The following is a 16,182-nucleotide window of genomic DNA, read 5'->3' on the forward strand; positions in this document are numbered from 1 at the left end:
GTTAAACAAGTTTTTTGGCATGGCGTGACGCATTTTATTTTGGTACTTTTCTCAGAAAAGTTATTCTTATAGCTTGTACTTTTTGTGTAGGTTCATTTATTCAGATAAGTAGTGGATAACGAGGATTGTAAACATATAAACTATTTTCCACTCAAGAATTTTGAAAATATTGGCTTTGTTACGTAGATGCCGGGCCGGCAGCCGTGAACTCATATCGCTCAAGGTCGCTGGCATTTAGTGTCGCCTTAATACATTCTCTAATATACAAATAGTTCATATTATGTAGGTATAATGTTACATTGCTTTATATACTGAATTGCAATTAATAATAATTTATCTAGAATAGTTAGTGAAAGAAAACAATTGTAATTCAAATTCTTAGTTTTAATTATGAATCTATTATGAACATTATTAATTTCTCACTTTGCAGCGGTGTGTTTAAGTCGGTGGCAGGCCCTATACAATATAAAACTTAATATTATAAACAGATAGCGATACAGTAATTATCAACGACTATGCCAACTAGGATTGTTTTGTTCTAGACGAAGCTATCCCGCTCAAAGTCACGCGTGGCGAATGTAGGTAGGTAACTAAATTTGGCTTAACACCGACTTCAAACCTATAAAGTTGGCACATACAAATAATAGTATTATATTAATATTGAAGGTATTAGGTTTGCATAAGATGTGTATTAAATTAAATATTTATTAAGTTATTTTATACTTAAGTTTTTGAAGTCGGTTTTTATTATTATTTATTTTTTAGTGTCTGTAATTTGTGGTTGTTCTGTTGTTCTGTAAGCTAGAGTAGGATTTTTCTACATTACATCAGTTAAACTATAATATTATGTTCCTTTATAGTTTATATTGTCATATATTGAAAAGTAATTTTTTTAATTAGGCCTATGAAAGCTGCCGCGTGCCTCAAACAATATAGATTCCAATAAACGGGAACGGAAAAATTAATCGACTCCGAAAAAATGCTATTCGAAACTCTATTTCACGTTCTTGTGAGATCATGAAATATCGTGAAGAACGATTAAAAGGTAGCCGTAAGACCAACTTATCGGGACACGTGCTACTAATAATATATATTCAACCTAAATGAAATCTCTTAAAAAAGCCGTACACAACATAAAATTATATAGTCCACGTAAACAAAAATATCATCCACGTAAACATTAATGTTCATAAAAAATGTCCATAAAATGAAAACTACTTGGGCAAACTATGTGAAATTTTAATGTGACCGAATCGCAACTATTTCGCATCAAACTTAAGAACAATCTCGTAAATCGTATAATAAATCTCAATGTAATCGGTGTACATACATAGAAAAAAAAATACCCATCGAATTGATAACCTTCTTCTTTGTGGTCAGTTAGAAAGAATACTCTCATAGCATTCGCTCAGTACTTAAACCAGGTCATTCTCCGCTCATGTAGCTTCACTTTGCATGCCGGTTGGACTAGACTAACTCTCCTAGCAAACTAGCAACTACCTCGCATTTGCAGTCTGACAAACAGTCATAAAACAGGTGGGAATCAATCATTACGTACAAAAAGAGCACATTCGGAAAAAATTATTGATGCCAAGAGATGGCGCTGTTTCGCAAATGTCATCTTACTTCTAAGTGTTGTTAGCTATTAACCCAACTTGTAAAATCTAGAAATAATTATTCTCCGTATTTAAATTTCAAAGTTGCTCGAACGGTAACTAGCTTCATTATGCACGGGTCATCTGAAGTTTATTTATTTCTGCTCATCGCCGCTCATATTCTTCTGCAGAAGACCAAAGGAATCATACGAGTGTTACCCTAGCTTTATAGGAAGGTGTACCCGCTTCTAAAAGAAGATACCTGTAAAGAATGATACTAAAAGTAATTTATTGAATACTTGAAATTCAATGCATAAATATTGATTCTTCTATTGGTTTGACTAGAAATATTTCGGTATATCGTCGAAGGGTGCTATTGAAACGAAATTGTAGGCGATTGAATCGAAGCTAGAACCCACTTACCTATACACAATATCCTTGAATGTTCAGAATACCCATTGCCGATATATTTGCGAACAAATACGCTGTATTGATCACGTTTACAATGCTTTGGTATCGTATTACAAACAAACTTGTGACAATATAAGCTGTGTTGTCTTCGTGTTGAAACGTTGTTGCTTTGAATAAGACGTTGCAGTTTGCATTCTGTAATATATTAAGGCAAGGAGAATGGCTACCTTAAACGAATTTACTTGAAATATTGCTGTAATGTCCGCTTGGTTTCCTTCTTTTTGTGTGAATGAGGTGTAACTTTGAGAACTGTTTTTAACACGTAAAAACGGGATAAGACAGATATTTTTTATCTTTGTAATTTTAGAAGTTGATTTTTTTGTCAATTACAATAAAATTTATTATTTGAAAGACTGAGAGCGGTCGTTCCATTCCCAGTCTGTGTTATCATTAAGAAAGTAATTTATGTTATAGTATCCTATACCACACAAACGTTTTTAACAATTATTTAAAATTTCTTAACACATTTGTTTGCACATTTTACTGGGGCCAGGTTGTAAAAGCATATACATCTCACAATAAATGACTTACTCCAACTAACCGATTAGTTGGCATAACAAGTTTATGTGTGTTTCTCATGTTAACGATATGATTATCACAGTTTCAAGCAAATTCGTTAGTCAAGCTAATATGCTTATGAACATACATAGAATTGCCGCCATAACAGCTAATCATAAAAAGCAAGATGGAGAATTCCTTTATGGCTGCCACGCGAAATTATAAAGTATTACCGTGTTCATCACCATTTCAGCCGGAAGATGTCCACTGCTGGACAAAGGCCTCCCCCAAAGATCGTCATGACAATCAGTCCTGCGCTACCAACATCAAACCTATTCCGATGATCTGTAACAGATCGTTAGTCCATCTTGTGGGGGGCCTACCAACACTTAGTCTTCCTGTACGTGGTCGTCATTCGAGGACATTACTGTGCCAACGGCCATCTTTATTATCAAAAAGTATTATAGCATATTATAATTATTGTGGTGGTACCGAACCCGGCCCCCCGCAAGTTGGACCGACGATCTAGTCAAGATCGCCGGAATATGTTGGATGAGAGCAGGACCGATCGTCGTGGAAATCTTTGGGGAAGGTCTTTGTCCAGCAGTGAACGTCTTCCGGCTGATGATAATGTTCATCATTATCATCAGCCGGACTGAACCCTTTGTGTGTGAATCACACTTGCGCGAAAGGGTTTTTTCTTTTGAAGATACGAAAATCTACAAATATTTTAAAGCTTCCTACATCTGAATGCGTTGCAAACGACATTCAATAACCTCTTTGCAACCTCGTCAGGTAAACACACTAATGAATTCAGAAATAACGTTGCGGCTGTTGTGAATGAGAAAAAATATTTTTGCTATATAATCGAGGCGAGTGGAGCAGTTTTCGTATTTATTTACGAAGTTAGCTGAGCTTCAAACTAACTTTTTATGCTGGATAAATACGACACATATTTTGCTAACTATATTTGTTTTAAGCTTAACAAAACTTGTAAGCGTATATTCTTTCATGTTGGCTTTTATCCTCTCTTCTTTTAACATAATTTGAAGATGGATTATAAAGTTTTTAATATATTTAGAGTGAAGCTCTTTGTTCATTAGGTATTAAATGAGATATGTAACGTTCTCTTTCGGGTAAAGTTGGTTTGAGTCGACTAAGGGCCCCTCCCTTAGTCGACTCATCTGTCAGGTTTAAAGGAACCTGCGTAATTCATAGTTGTAATTATATTATCTTAATATATGTATATTTCTTTTGTGCGTCTGTTGTAACTGAACTACCTCCTAAAGGCTGGCCCGATTTTGATGATTTTTTTAAGTGTTTTAATGAGTTTGAGATTGGTTTAGATTCTCAATGCAGTCGACATATAATTCTCCTACGTATGTTAGTGAACTCCTCCTAACGTCTGGAACGATTTTTCAAATTTTAAACGTGTGTACAGGACAACGTCTGTCGGGGACGCTAGTATTAATATAAGATACTCATGAAATGAAACGAAATTTTATTTGCTTAATAATAATAATAATAAATTCTTTATTTCGACCAACAAAGGATCATAATGTGTTAGTAACAAAATACCTTAAAACCTAGTGTTAGTACAAGATATCTTAAAATCTAAACCTTCCTAATCTAGGACCGACTTGTCAGCACATGTATCAAACAGCAGTGGTTCAGGTACTGACAATCGAACCTGTGAGAAAATGCCCTCAGAATACCATTGGGGCTAGCCCGGACCCTACTCAACAGGAATGTACACCGCTTTCGCATAGTCGCGTAAAAACAATAAAAGTACGCGTGCCTCAGCAAACATCCCCGACGCGCTGCAGTATTGTGGCAGCCCCAATAACATTCTGAACGCATTATTATACTGAACACTTAACTGAACTTAACTGAATGTTAACATAATAAAAGGCATAAAAGGCATTTATTTTCTCAAAATTGATTCCTTTAGAATTCTTTTTGATGTCATTTCTTATACTACTAGATACTACTACCGCTTCGGAAACAAATGGCGCTCTGAGAGAGAAGAAGCGGCGCAAGAAACTCTCCCAGCATTATTTTTTTTGCGCTCTTTTCAATAAAAATATACAATATTTGTACAGTCGCTATAAAATAATCACAATCTAGTCCCAGGTTGTCCGATCATTTAGATATTCAGCAGTGGAGTAATAGGATTTACGACAGAGCCATTTTTTTATAAAACATTTAAATTTATTTATAGATAATGCCTGAACAGTGGCTGGGACTTTATTTTAGAAGTGTATACATTTACCCTTAAAGCTATTATGTATCTTATAATATTATTGATAATCCAATATGTTTCGTCAATTGACATGCAAAATATGTTATAAAATTGTCTAAATACCAACACACTACTGTTATACCTACTCATCAAGAAAAATCGGTAAATGAAACCCATTGTGACATTCAGCCACGATTACAACATAAAACATTATAAAGATTTAGTGAAAATAATTTTCGTACCGGACTTAATAAATCTCAAGAAAGGAGGTCCGTTGCCGCGCCTGCTTCCCTAATGCGATATTTATCGTAACACTAGGAGTAAACTTTTCGCTCGCAATAAATACTCATATAATATTAACAAGCTTGGCATTGTCGGCTTTTTGGAGCGGATAAAGTGTCATTTGCTTTAGATATCATTTGTAAGAAAAATATATTTATTATTTCAAAGATGAAAGGATATATATACATATTTATTTATTTATAATCGCTTGTAAAATGCTCACAGAATACCTTTATTTATTTATGGTGTATGTGGATGATGCAGCTACTGTACTCAATAACTTTTGTATTAATTTACATTTACTTTTTTGACTTACTCGTGTAAGACATTGACTATTTGACGTTTGAGTGTGTCTGTTGCATCATTTTACATTTAACATATTAATATCCGGACGACCGAACCTTGCTCGGATTTGTAAGAATGTACAAAACTTGAACTAAAGAAAAACTAATAGAACATCTGGATTCGGACCGGGGTCTTCTGCTTTCCGGATCACCCAATGTCCCATCTCATCTGAGCTATTACAGTCTTGTATATAGTGGCGAAATTTACCTTTGTATTCTAATGTTATGGTAGCTGTTTCTCATTAAAGCACGGATAAAACTACGTTTTTTTAAAATAAAACCTAGCTAGATCGATTTATCGCCCCCGAAATCCCGTGTATACTAAATTTTATGAAAATCGTTGGAGCCGTTTCCGAGATCCAGATTATATATATATATACAAGAATTGCTCATTTAAAGATATAAGATATTGTAATTGCAATTATTTGTAAATCGATGTCAATGTAAATCTTGATATAAAAGAATGGCAATGAGTTTCTTGCTACTTCTTCTCATCAGCTCAACCCTTTACGAAGTAGCGGTAGATTCAATAAGATAAATATTTTACTTTTTTTTGACATTCATAGGTGTCATTACCGTGACCTACGTGAATAAACTGATTTTGATTTGCAAGTTGATACTTGTTTATGTTTTTAAACATTCATCATCGAGTAATTTTTACATAGCTATTATTGTTACTTACAATATACATTTACACGGCGCTGGTGTGGGACGAGACTTGCGTCGATACTATGGCTCCTTCTTCAAGTTCAATTTACGTCAGTTCGTGCTGGGGCTGCTGCTTCGACTGCTGAAGAAGCAAGCGTCGCAAATATGTTGGTCTCAGTGCGTCATACATCTTTGTGCCGTTTGGTGTCGAGACACTTGGCCCGTGGGGCCCAGAGGCGCTGAGAATTTTCAAAATACTATCTTCGCGCCTCAATAAGGCTACTGGAGACCCAAGCGCTGGCAGCTATTTCGGTCAACGGATGAGCCTTGCTATCCAACGTGGAAATGCTGCCAGTATTCTTGGTACGCTTCCACGTAATGATAGTTTATAACCGACTTCAAAAAGGAGGAGGTTATCAATTCGATCGGTTTTTTTTTATGTATGTGCACCGATTACTCTGAGATTTATGATCCGGTTTACGTAATTCTCCTTTTGTTTGATGTGAAATCGATTCCATTTGGTCCCAGTAGTTTTCATTTTATGAACATTTCTATGAAAATTTTCGTCTACCTGGATGACATAATTGTTTTCTGTGTACGGCTTTTTTTGGAGTTTGATTTCAAGTTGATTATATATTATAATTAACTGACACTAAAACGTAAAAAATAAAAAATAAACACATATTGATAGCTTTGAAGTCGGTGCCAAGCCAAATGTAATAAAGTTACCTACACTCGCCACGCATGACTTTGAGCGCGATAGCTACATCTAGAACAAAACAACCCAAGCGGACAGACACGCGTGGCCTGACAACCTAAATAATTACAGTAAGTAAGCTGTTTATAATATTAAGTTTTATTTTGCTTAGGGCTTGGCACTGACTTAAAACCTATCAATAGGTAGCACATATAAATAATAGTATTTTATTTATATTAAAGGTAAAAAGGTTTGCATAAGAGGTGTATTGAATTAAATTTTTAGTTATTTGATACTTTTCAGTTTTTGAAGTCGGTTTTTTTAAACGTAGTTCATTTTTTTTAATTTTATACAGTCATAGTATTGTAAATATGGTATAATAGTGGTTTTAGATACATATATATGTATTGTTTATGACAACTAATATACATTTTATTTATTTTTGTAAGTACCCGTTATTATAATAATAATATAGATATATTCAAACTAGTTGTATGTCAAGTGTTCGTCTTAGGATATTCCTTATGTGTTACATGTGTGTCTTATGTGTCGGTAGGTACCTACTCTTGAGCCTTACTCATCTAAGATTTTTAGCCTCAGAGAGACAAGCGCTGTGTGATAACAAAGTGGTCGTACCTTTTTGCTTTTTCACTGCATTTTTTTATAAAGGTCATAATATCTTTTATTTTGGCAGATATTGTCTCTCATCATTTGCATGTTCAGTCACTCTTAAGAAACTCTAATGGCGGCATCACCAACTATCTCATGAATCCGATATTATTTCTCCAATGGTTTATATAAATAAATATTAACAAAATACAACCGACTTCAAAAACACTATTCTTAAACTAAAAAGTATAAAAATAATTGCGTATCTTTATACAATCTAATTAATTAATCTAATTGTAATTACGATTTATTTATTATACTTATAGCAAATTTAAGATGGTTTATGGTTATGGTTTTATCATGGATGCCATTGTCAGATATGAACCAAATTGCAATGGGACCACTAGGGAAGTACCAGCTTTCAAATAAAATATAATTTTCAAAATCGGTTCACCCAGTCGATAGTTCTGAGGTAACAAACATAAAAAAAGAACATACCGACGAATTGAGGACCTTGTGTTTTTTGAAGTCTGTTAAAAAGCAAACATAATATTGTCAAAAGTTTAAAATATAAGAATCATAACTTTAAAGTTTAGTTTTGTTATCAGGGTCAGATATAACACCCCTCACATCTCACGACTTGTCGCCATCTCTTTCTATTGGAGGTCATTTTATAATTTAATTTTTTTTGTGACAGGTGGCTGTAGAAGGGGAGAGGCTTCGAAGGTTGCGCGAACGAGTAGAGGCCCAAGAACAAAAGCTGCGAAGACTAAGAGCGTTACGAGGTCAACTCGATAGAAATAAACAAACTAACATAGCATTAAGTAAGTATAATATAATTTAATATATATTTATAAATAGAATGAGAAGGTCGCGCAATAAGATAATAATATATTCATTTGAACCTCCAGAAGACTAAGTTTACGCGTTAAGCACTTAAAAACCCCAATTTTGTATGTCGCTCTTCAAAAAAACTACCCTAATTTATCGCCTAGAATTGGCATACTGGGTCTTCAAGCGATTGCCAACTCCGTGGTCATCTGGAAGGCAATGCCAAATTGGCTTCTTAGGAACTGGGGTTCACAGCAAGAAAAAACCAATACTTAAGCAATGCTAAAGCACTCAGGTCCGATCACGCAGTTGAGTAGTTCACGCGTGACAGCGTAACAAACAAACAAACTCAGATTCGTATGTATATATTACATAGGTACATCACAATTGAAAGTGTAATCTGCAAGATATTTTTAACTAAATTTTATTTTAAATGTATTACTTGCATGAAGTACCATTATTTCAGCATCAAAGTCAACTTAAACAATCATAATGATGGGAGAGGCGCGGAGGTTATCTTCAAATATATAACTACCCTCTGGAGCCCGCCCTTACTTACCTAATTAAGTCATATCTTACTCAGGCCTAATGACAAAACCCCTTTGAGATTTGAAACCTTCGTATTGTTATAAATGTAACGTAATATTTTATAACGTCTATAAATACTTAATTAATACTTTTATAAAGTGACAGAAAAAAGACAAGCTTGCGTTTTTCAAAAGAATTAATACAATTTTTTTTACATTATTTTTAACTTAAAATGCAAATGTAATAAAATGCAATTTTCTATAATACTATCAGACACAGCAAACGTTGTATCTCCATATAAAGTAATAAAAAAAAACAATAATTAAAATTTTTGGGGTATAAAATAGATGACCACCGATTCTCAGACCTACCAAATATATCCTGCATAAAATTTATCATACTACGATAATTTTTATGTTCGATTGTCGTCTTGCAACTCTTTGCAGACGCTTAAAAATTTGAAGTTGTTTGCATTTTTTAATGCTGAATCATAATAAAAAAATATATACTTAGTGGTATGAAAAATAGATGTTGGTCGATTCTCAGACCGACTCGATATGCACATAAAATTTCATACAAATTTAGCCGTTTTGGAGGAGTTTGGTAACAAACACCGGGACGCGAGAATTTTGTATATAAGAGGATTACAATGGTTGAAGTCTTTAATATCCCAAGTGTCATAAACGGATCTGATATAAAATAATGAACAACGTAATAATTAAACAGTTCATAGACGTAAAATCAATATTTTCATTAAGTATTAATTGAACTTTCCAACGAAGGCTGTTACAATCAATAACAACAGCTTTGCTTGTTACACTGAAGCCTTATAACAGAATACTCGTAAAGTATTCATGATAATAATGATTTTTTTTTCTTGTGTGTTATTTTAATGGTACAGATTTATTATCTTAAGTCCGTAGGGGACTCATTTTTTTTTCTTTCCTTTAGGGAACATACTAATATAGTTAATATAATGTTGCCCCACTTGCATTACAATCAAGCCTTTACTTAGACAAAGAAGTAGTTAATTCTACTTTAACTTAAACTGCTAGATAGACCAAAGAATTTGTCATTTAGGGGGAGTGACTTTGTTCACTTGTCTTTTATAATATCACTATTTTTATATTGTACTAGTGGACCCAACAGACGTTGTCCTGTACACACGTCTTAAATTTGAAAAATCGGAGTTCACTAAAATACACATGAGCAGGAGAATTATATTATATGGACGGAATTGAGAATCTAAACCAATCTCAAATTCACTGAAACAAACAAAAAAATCATCAAATTCGGTCCAGACGTTTAGGAGGTAGTTTAATTGTTGTGAATCTAAACCATTCTCGAATCCACCTGAAGACACACATCAATCTCAAATTCACTGGAACACACAAAAATCTCATCAAAATCGGTCCAGCCTAAGCCCTGTTTCGAATGTACCAAGGTGCGTTCACAATTTCCCTTAATACTTTATTCTGGAAGCGTTGTATGAATTGAATATTTGTTTTTTTGGTGCAGCCCCACAGCTGGATCCCATTAGTCCATACAGGCATAAGGACTTGCTTGTACAATATAATTTTATTTTGTAGTGATATCTTAGAATGTCTTCCTAGAAGCCAGAACATATTTTTAAAACGAAGTTCTAATTTTTCAATCGTAGAGGACTAATATATAATATTGCGACTATTATTTAATAATGCGACTTGTCTTTATATTTCTTATATCCCTCAGGGTAGAAGAATGCCACCAATCTATCATAAATCCTACTTCTTTCCACTTGTCACTTGTACTAGGTGTCTTTTTGGAGAAGATTTATATTTCACTTTTAAGTTACCTTCTTTTGAAGTGTCTATGCTTGTTTGAAGTAGGTATTTTTTTTGTAAAAAGTTTTTTACAATTATTATTTACCTATTTCACTTGGTGGTGAATGTCCCATTCGCAAAGTATGCATTTATTCATGACGATACAAAACATATTAATATTCATAATTTTTGCTCATGCTCACTCAGCATTTTTGGAATTGAAATAAGGATCACCCCAATTCCAATACTGATTTTCAGTAGTTCACCTACCAAGTCGACCTGTTGACTTAAGGCGACACTAAATGCCAGCGACCTTGAGCGATATGAGTTAACGGCTGCCGGCCCGCCATCTATGTAACAAAGCCAATATTTTCAAAATTCTTGCGTGGAAAACAGTTTATATGCTTACAATCCTCGTTATTCACTACTAATATGAATAAATGAACCTACACAAGAAAGTACAAGCTATAAGAATAACTTTTCTGAGAGAAGTAACAAAAAAATGCGTCGCGCCATGCCAAAAACTTGTTTAACTTCAAAGAAAAGTGGTAATTTAAAAAAGGCTCGGCAGTGTTAACTATAACTAACAGCAAGCATTAGCAACCTACAAATAAAACTTAAGGATATGTGTAACAGGATTAAATAGTGTTCATAGCTCGAAATGCTATACTTTCACCACAAAACTTGTCTAAAACACCATGTTTGTGTGTTTTCTACTTACTCTTTCCCTTAAGTGTGGTATCATTTATGTTAATTTTTTATATCAATCTTCACATCTTGATAGGTATGGTGCAGACCATTTGTGAAACTAGAATGATTGCTGGATGTATATCTGGAACGCAGAAATAGAGGTCCTGAATCTCTACCTCCCTTGAATGTAACACGTTATTGTTTGTACGACGAAAATTGTATATTCAAGTGACTCTTAGATCACAAGCAAAAGGCGTAACAGCAAAGTATCGTAATAATTTTATATTGAGTTATAAAACTGATAACGCAAACGTAGCTAAAACTAAATCAGATCTATAAGCCAGTGTTGCACGATCCGATTTACTAAATCCGGGAAGGGTTATGTGAGAATGGCAGCTGAAAATGCGTGGAATAAAATTCAGAGCGTGGAATTTTTCCGGGATGTAAAGTTCTTTTTTATACGCTTTATATTAGTTCCGAAAGTATCTGTGGATCGAAATGTATCAAAAGGAATCTTTGGTCGTGATTTTCAGATGCTTAAAGGAGTCTGATTTTCTTGGAAGTTTCTACACGTTGTGAGCCTTCTATCTCAACCAGGATCACCATAATAATTAAAAAAAAAATATTGACACATACACGATATAAGAAATAGAACCTTTTGCTGTTTTTACGGCAAAAATAAATTATGGTGGAAAAAATAGATTAAATTAGGTGTTGAGTCTTGCGGAAAGGTTCAGGTTAAAGCTGCTGTTGTTCAGAGGCCTATCCAGCCTTTCAAGGATCATGTATACATCAGTGCCGATGTTACGACAAAATTTTCACAAACAAAACTCGGATTATTGTGAGGCATATATCGGTTTAGTTTATTAATGACTAAGTACCTGGACGAGTGAGCCTTCTTCGGATTTTTAAGAAGATAGTAAAATTAACTTGAACAAAAAAAAACTAGTAGGACATCTGAATCGAACCGGGGTCTTCTGCTTTCCGGATCACCCAATGTCCAATCTGAGCTTTTCTAGCCATGTATTTAGAATGCAAAATTTACCTTTGTATTCTAATGTTACTGTAGCAGTTTCTCATTAAAACACGGATAAAACTACATTTTTTAAAATTGAAACCTAGCTGGATCTATTTCTCGCCCGCAAAACTACCTGTGTAGTAAATTTCATTAAAATCGTTGGAGCCGTTTCCGAGATTTAGATTATATAATATATATATTTATATGCTAGTTTTAAGATATAATATTAAAACAAATATATAATATAAACGTGCAGAATTAATGTTTCCCTGTAGCTATGCGAAAAAACAATAAAACGTAAAAGTAATACAAAATTGTTATTAGAAATCTCGACATTAAATCTTTATCACTTGCAACAGAGGCAGCGATCGTAAGCAGGCTGTGACGTCACTGTAATTTGTAATTTTCTCTTTTCGATCCAAATAAAAATGTCCCAAATACAAAAGAGTTTTTGCAAGGTCTAAGCTTTAAGTTACACCTGTGACAATATGACACTTGTCACAAATAATGGAGGCTATCAGACAGATGTTTCAATAAAACTGTTAATTGTTTTTACCATAGGAATATGTAGTTTGACAGACATACATTAGTTTTTAAAAAGTCTGTCTATTAACGGCCATTTTCAATAACCTATGTATCCTTAGTTTAACTTACTAGAGTTAGACAAATCTATCCTTTTACGGTTACTTACATTTCAATAACCGATCGACAGATAGCATTGGACTATGACTAATAATATATACAATATTGGATATAACTATGGATAGATAAGATCTTGTCATTAATTATTAATGTAACTTAAGATACGTTATTGAAAACGGCCGTAAATTGAAATAAAAAAACGTTTTTGACTGTATTAAAACTAATTGTTTCTGTTTATCTATTTAAATAGTCAGCATTTTTAAAATTAACTTCTGATCTGAAATGTAAAGCACTTTAGACGCTGTGAAACTTGGAAGTAGTGATTCTTGTTGTCATCTTGGAAACAAGTCTTCGTTTTGATAAATACCTTCACGTTAAAGTTGACAGAAATATATCTGACTCCGCAGAGGAATAATAATAGAGTCAAAAGCACTTGCTGAGAGTATATTAGATAAATCAGTCATGGTTTAAGATTTATAAGGCATGCCTTACAATTCTTAAATAACTTTTAATCTTACATAATCAATTTGTATTTCTAAATTAAGATTGTCATGAACGCTTTTGAAATCAAATGCCAACGATATATACCTCTATCTGCTTCAATTATTATTCTGTTTTTAATATTTGGTATTTGAAAATTTATGATTCATATATAAAAATTAGAAAGAAAATGCTGACTGACCCCAGTGGGTACGTGTCTCAATTTGAATGATATTTTTTTCTATTGAATTGTCTTACGGCCTTGAATCATTTTTTATCAATAATTTTTTTAGATTTTATATCATCGTCCATCGCTCTGCATATCAATCTTAATTGCTAAATCCATATCCCTACTAATACCATAAATGTGAATTTAAGTTTGTTGCATATTTTTATTTTTTTGCATTGTTACACTTTTCCCACAGAGCTACTTAACCGATTTCGATGAAATTTGGTACAGCAATAGACTAGAGCTTGGGAAAGGACATAGGCCACATTTTATCCCGGAAAATCCATGACTCCCGCGGGATTTATGAAAAACTGAAATTCACGTCGATGAGCTATAACCACAGTTATAACTATTCCAATAGTAGGCTTTGTTTGCCATAGAAATCTTCCTCGAAATAAGATTCATATAATGTATTGGGAACGGTAGCGAAAACGGGAACCGGAGCTGGAATTGGACATGAGATAATCTTCAATTCCAAACTTGCTTAATATATTTAAAAAAACACTTATCTTCGCAGACTAAGTCGCGGGCATCAGCTAGTAGTAGATAAATGAGACGCACAATTGTCATATTCGTCACATTCATACAAAAACTAATACGTCATTCCCATAGATAGGTTGAAAAAAGTGGCCTAATATAGGTAGAACCGTTGACTTGAGTATTGGAGGCGCCGTGGTGAACAACGGAGCTCCCGGTTCGATCCTCGACCACCACGAACCACTACTTTTCGGTTCTTGAACTCCTATGTACGCAAATTCGACGCTTTATTTGGTCGGCAACGCTTTACCTAATTTTTACAAGAGATTATGGGCGCAGTGATCTCATTCCATCAGATGACATTTTAGTCTTTTTTTTATGGAATAGGAGGACAAACGAGCGTACGGGTCACCTGGTGTTAAGTGATCACCGCCGCCCACATTCTCTTGCAACACCAGAGGAATCACAAGAGCGTTGCCGGCCTTTAAGGAAGGTGTACGCGGTTTTTTTTCAAGGTACCCATGTCGTATCGTCCCGGAAACACCGCACAAGGAAGCTAATTCCATAGCTTCGTAGTACGAGGAAGAAAGCTCCTTGAAGACCGCACTGTGGAGGACCTGTGGAGATGGTGGGGATGATATCCTAACTTGTGGCGTGTCGTGCGAAGGTGGAATAGTCTTCCTGTTACATAAAAAGATCATCAAAACATACATTAGACTGATTGGATTGAAATGCCATACGTAGTAAAAAGGCAAAAGTATTAATTACAGGCCATTTTAGAACTGCCATTGAATGTTGGAATCGACCGTAAATCTTTTGAGTCATAAACCCACATGAATGTCGAGATTGTTGATTTTTTCAAATTTTTCTCATCGATCAACCTATCAAGTTGACATGTCGACAAGTGTATTGTGATAATCCATAACGTTTCAAAAACTACTTATAACGGATCTACCAATGTTTATTATAGCTAGGTTGGTGGTGAAAATCTTGCGTAACAATTGCTTGTCAACTAATCTATTGAGCTTACGAGATTGGAAGCTGTTTCTGGTCCCCAATTAATATCAGGCCAATCCTAGCTGTGGACGAGACTTTGCGGCCAGATATGACACGCCGGGTATTTGAATAGCCTCTCGGACGTTGCGATTGTTAGAAATGATTGGAAATTGCCGCCGGCTTGTGGTCCGTTTGTGAATTGTATTCTTACATCAAGCACACTGGGAATTGGACAAAATAATTTGACAGTGATCTTGGTTTTGGACAGGTGATTTTGTCGAAAGTTTTCCACTTACATTTTCCTCATATGTACAAATAAGTAGTCGCTTAGTATTCTATTATTATTCTTGATATTAACTCATACTCTTGAAATGATGTTTAGAAACGCCAATTTAATTATTATTTTCGCAATATTTTAATTTTGACGTATGAGTACTTATAACATTAACTCGTTCTTTCTCCCCGATTTATTCTTTAAGAGTTATATTTCGCCGAGACATTACGAAGGTGCAACCAGTACAGCAATAAATGTATATATAGCTCTATAGGGAGTAGCTAACGTGATGTCGATTTGGTCGTGCGTACAGTTCGGACGCGTCATGACTGGTGTCTGTATGGTGTCTAGTATGGTAGCTTAGGGACAACAATAGTGGCGCGACTGGTTGCGCCACCATGGTGTCTTGGTGAAATATAGCCCTAAGAATCTTCTTTAATTTAATATATTTGGTTCAAGAGATACATCAATTATTAAGGTTGAACAAAATCGTCGTAATAACGTGTCATAGATCAGACGCAGGTGCATAATATGATGTAAACATAATTACCCTTGATAATAGAATCTCGTTGACACTATTAAAATTGTCACACACACTTTATGGCCTTTGAAGGAGCTTCGTCAACAGGCTCGTTAAAATTATAAACTAAACATATCCGATCTTTTTAATAGTATATTACGCACCGAGGGAGAAAAGTAAGTCATTCTCACCCACGGAATATTGAAAATGTCCGACTTATCTCACGTGGTGCGTATACGATTTTTTTTCCCATCTGGATGTAAAGCTGTCGTTAAGTCCCTGGTACGAGGAACAAAAGTCGTCTCGCCG

The 16,182-nt window shown here is 34.4% G+C and overlaps 1 protein-coding gene across 8 annotated transcripts in view; it reads left to right on the plus strand.

Moving 5' to 3' along the window:
- Positions 1 to 16,182, plus strand: part of LOC126968057 (apoptosis-stimulating of p53 protein 2) — a 395,431-nt gene that overhangs the window by 335,516 nt on the left and 43,733 nt on the right. For all 8 annotated transcript variants that reach the window (XM_050812856.1, XM_050812859.1, XM_050812854.1 and 5 more), the window contains one exon: positions 8,084 to 8,210. In XM_050812856.1, coding sequence (XP_050668813.1) covers positions 8,084 to 8,210 — 127 coding nt within the window. The remainder of the gene's footprint in view (positions 1 to 8,083; positions 8,211 to 16,182) is intronic.

Source organism: Leptidea sinapis, chromosome 14 (genome assembly GCF_905404315.1).
Source record: "Leptidea sinapis chromosome 14, ilLepSina1.1, whole genome shotgun sequence".
NCBI classification, from domain to species: domain Eukaryota; kingdom Metazoa; phylum Arthropoda; class Insecta; order Lepidoptera; family Pieridae; genus Leptidea; species Leptidea sinapis.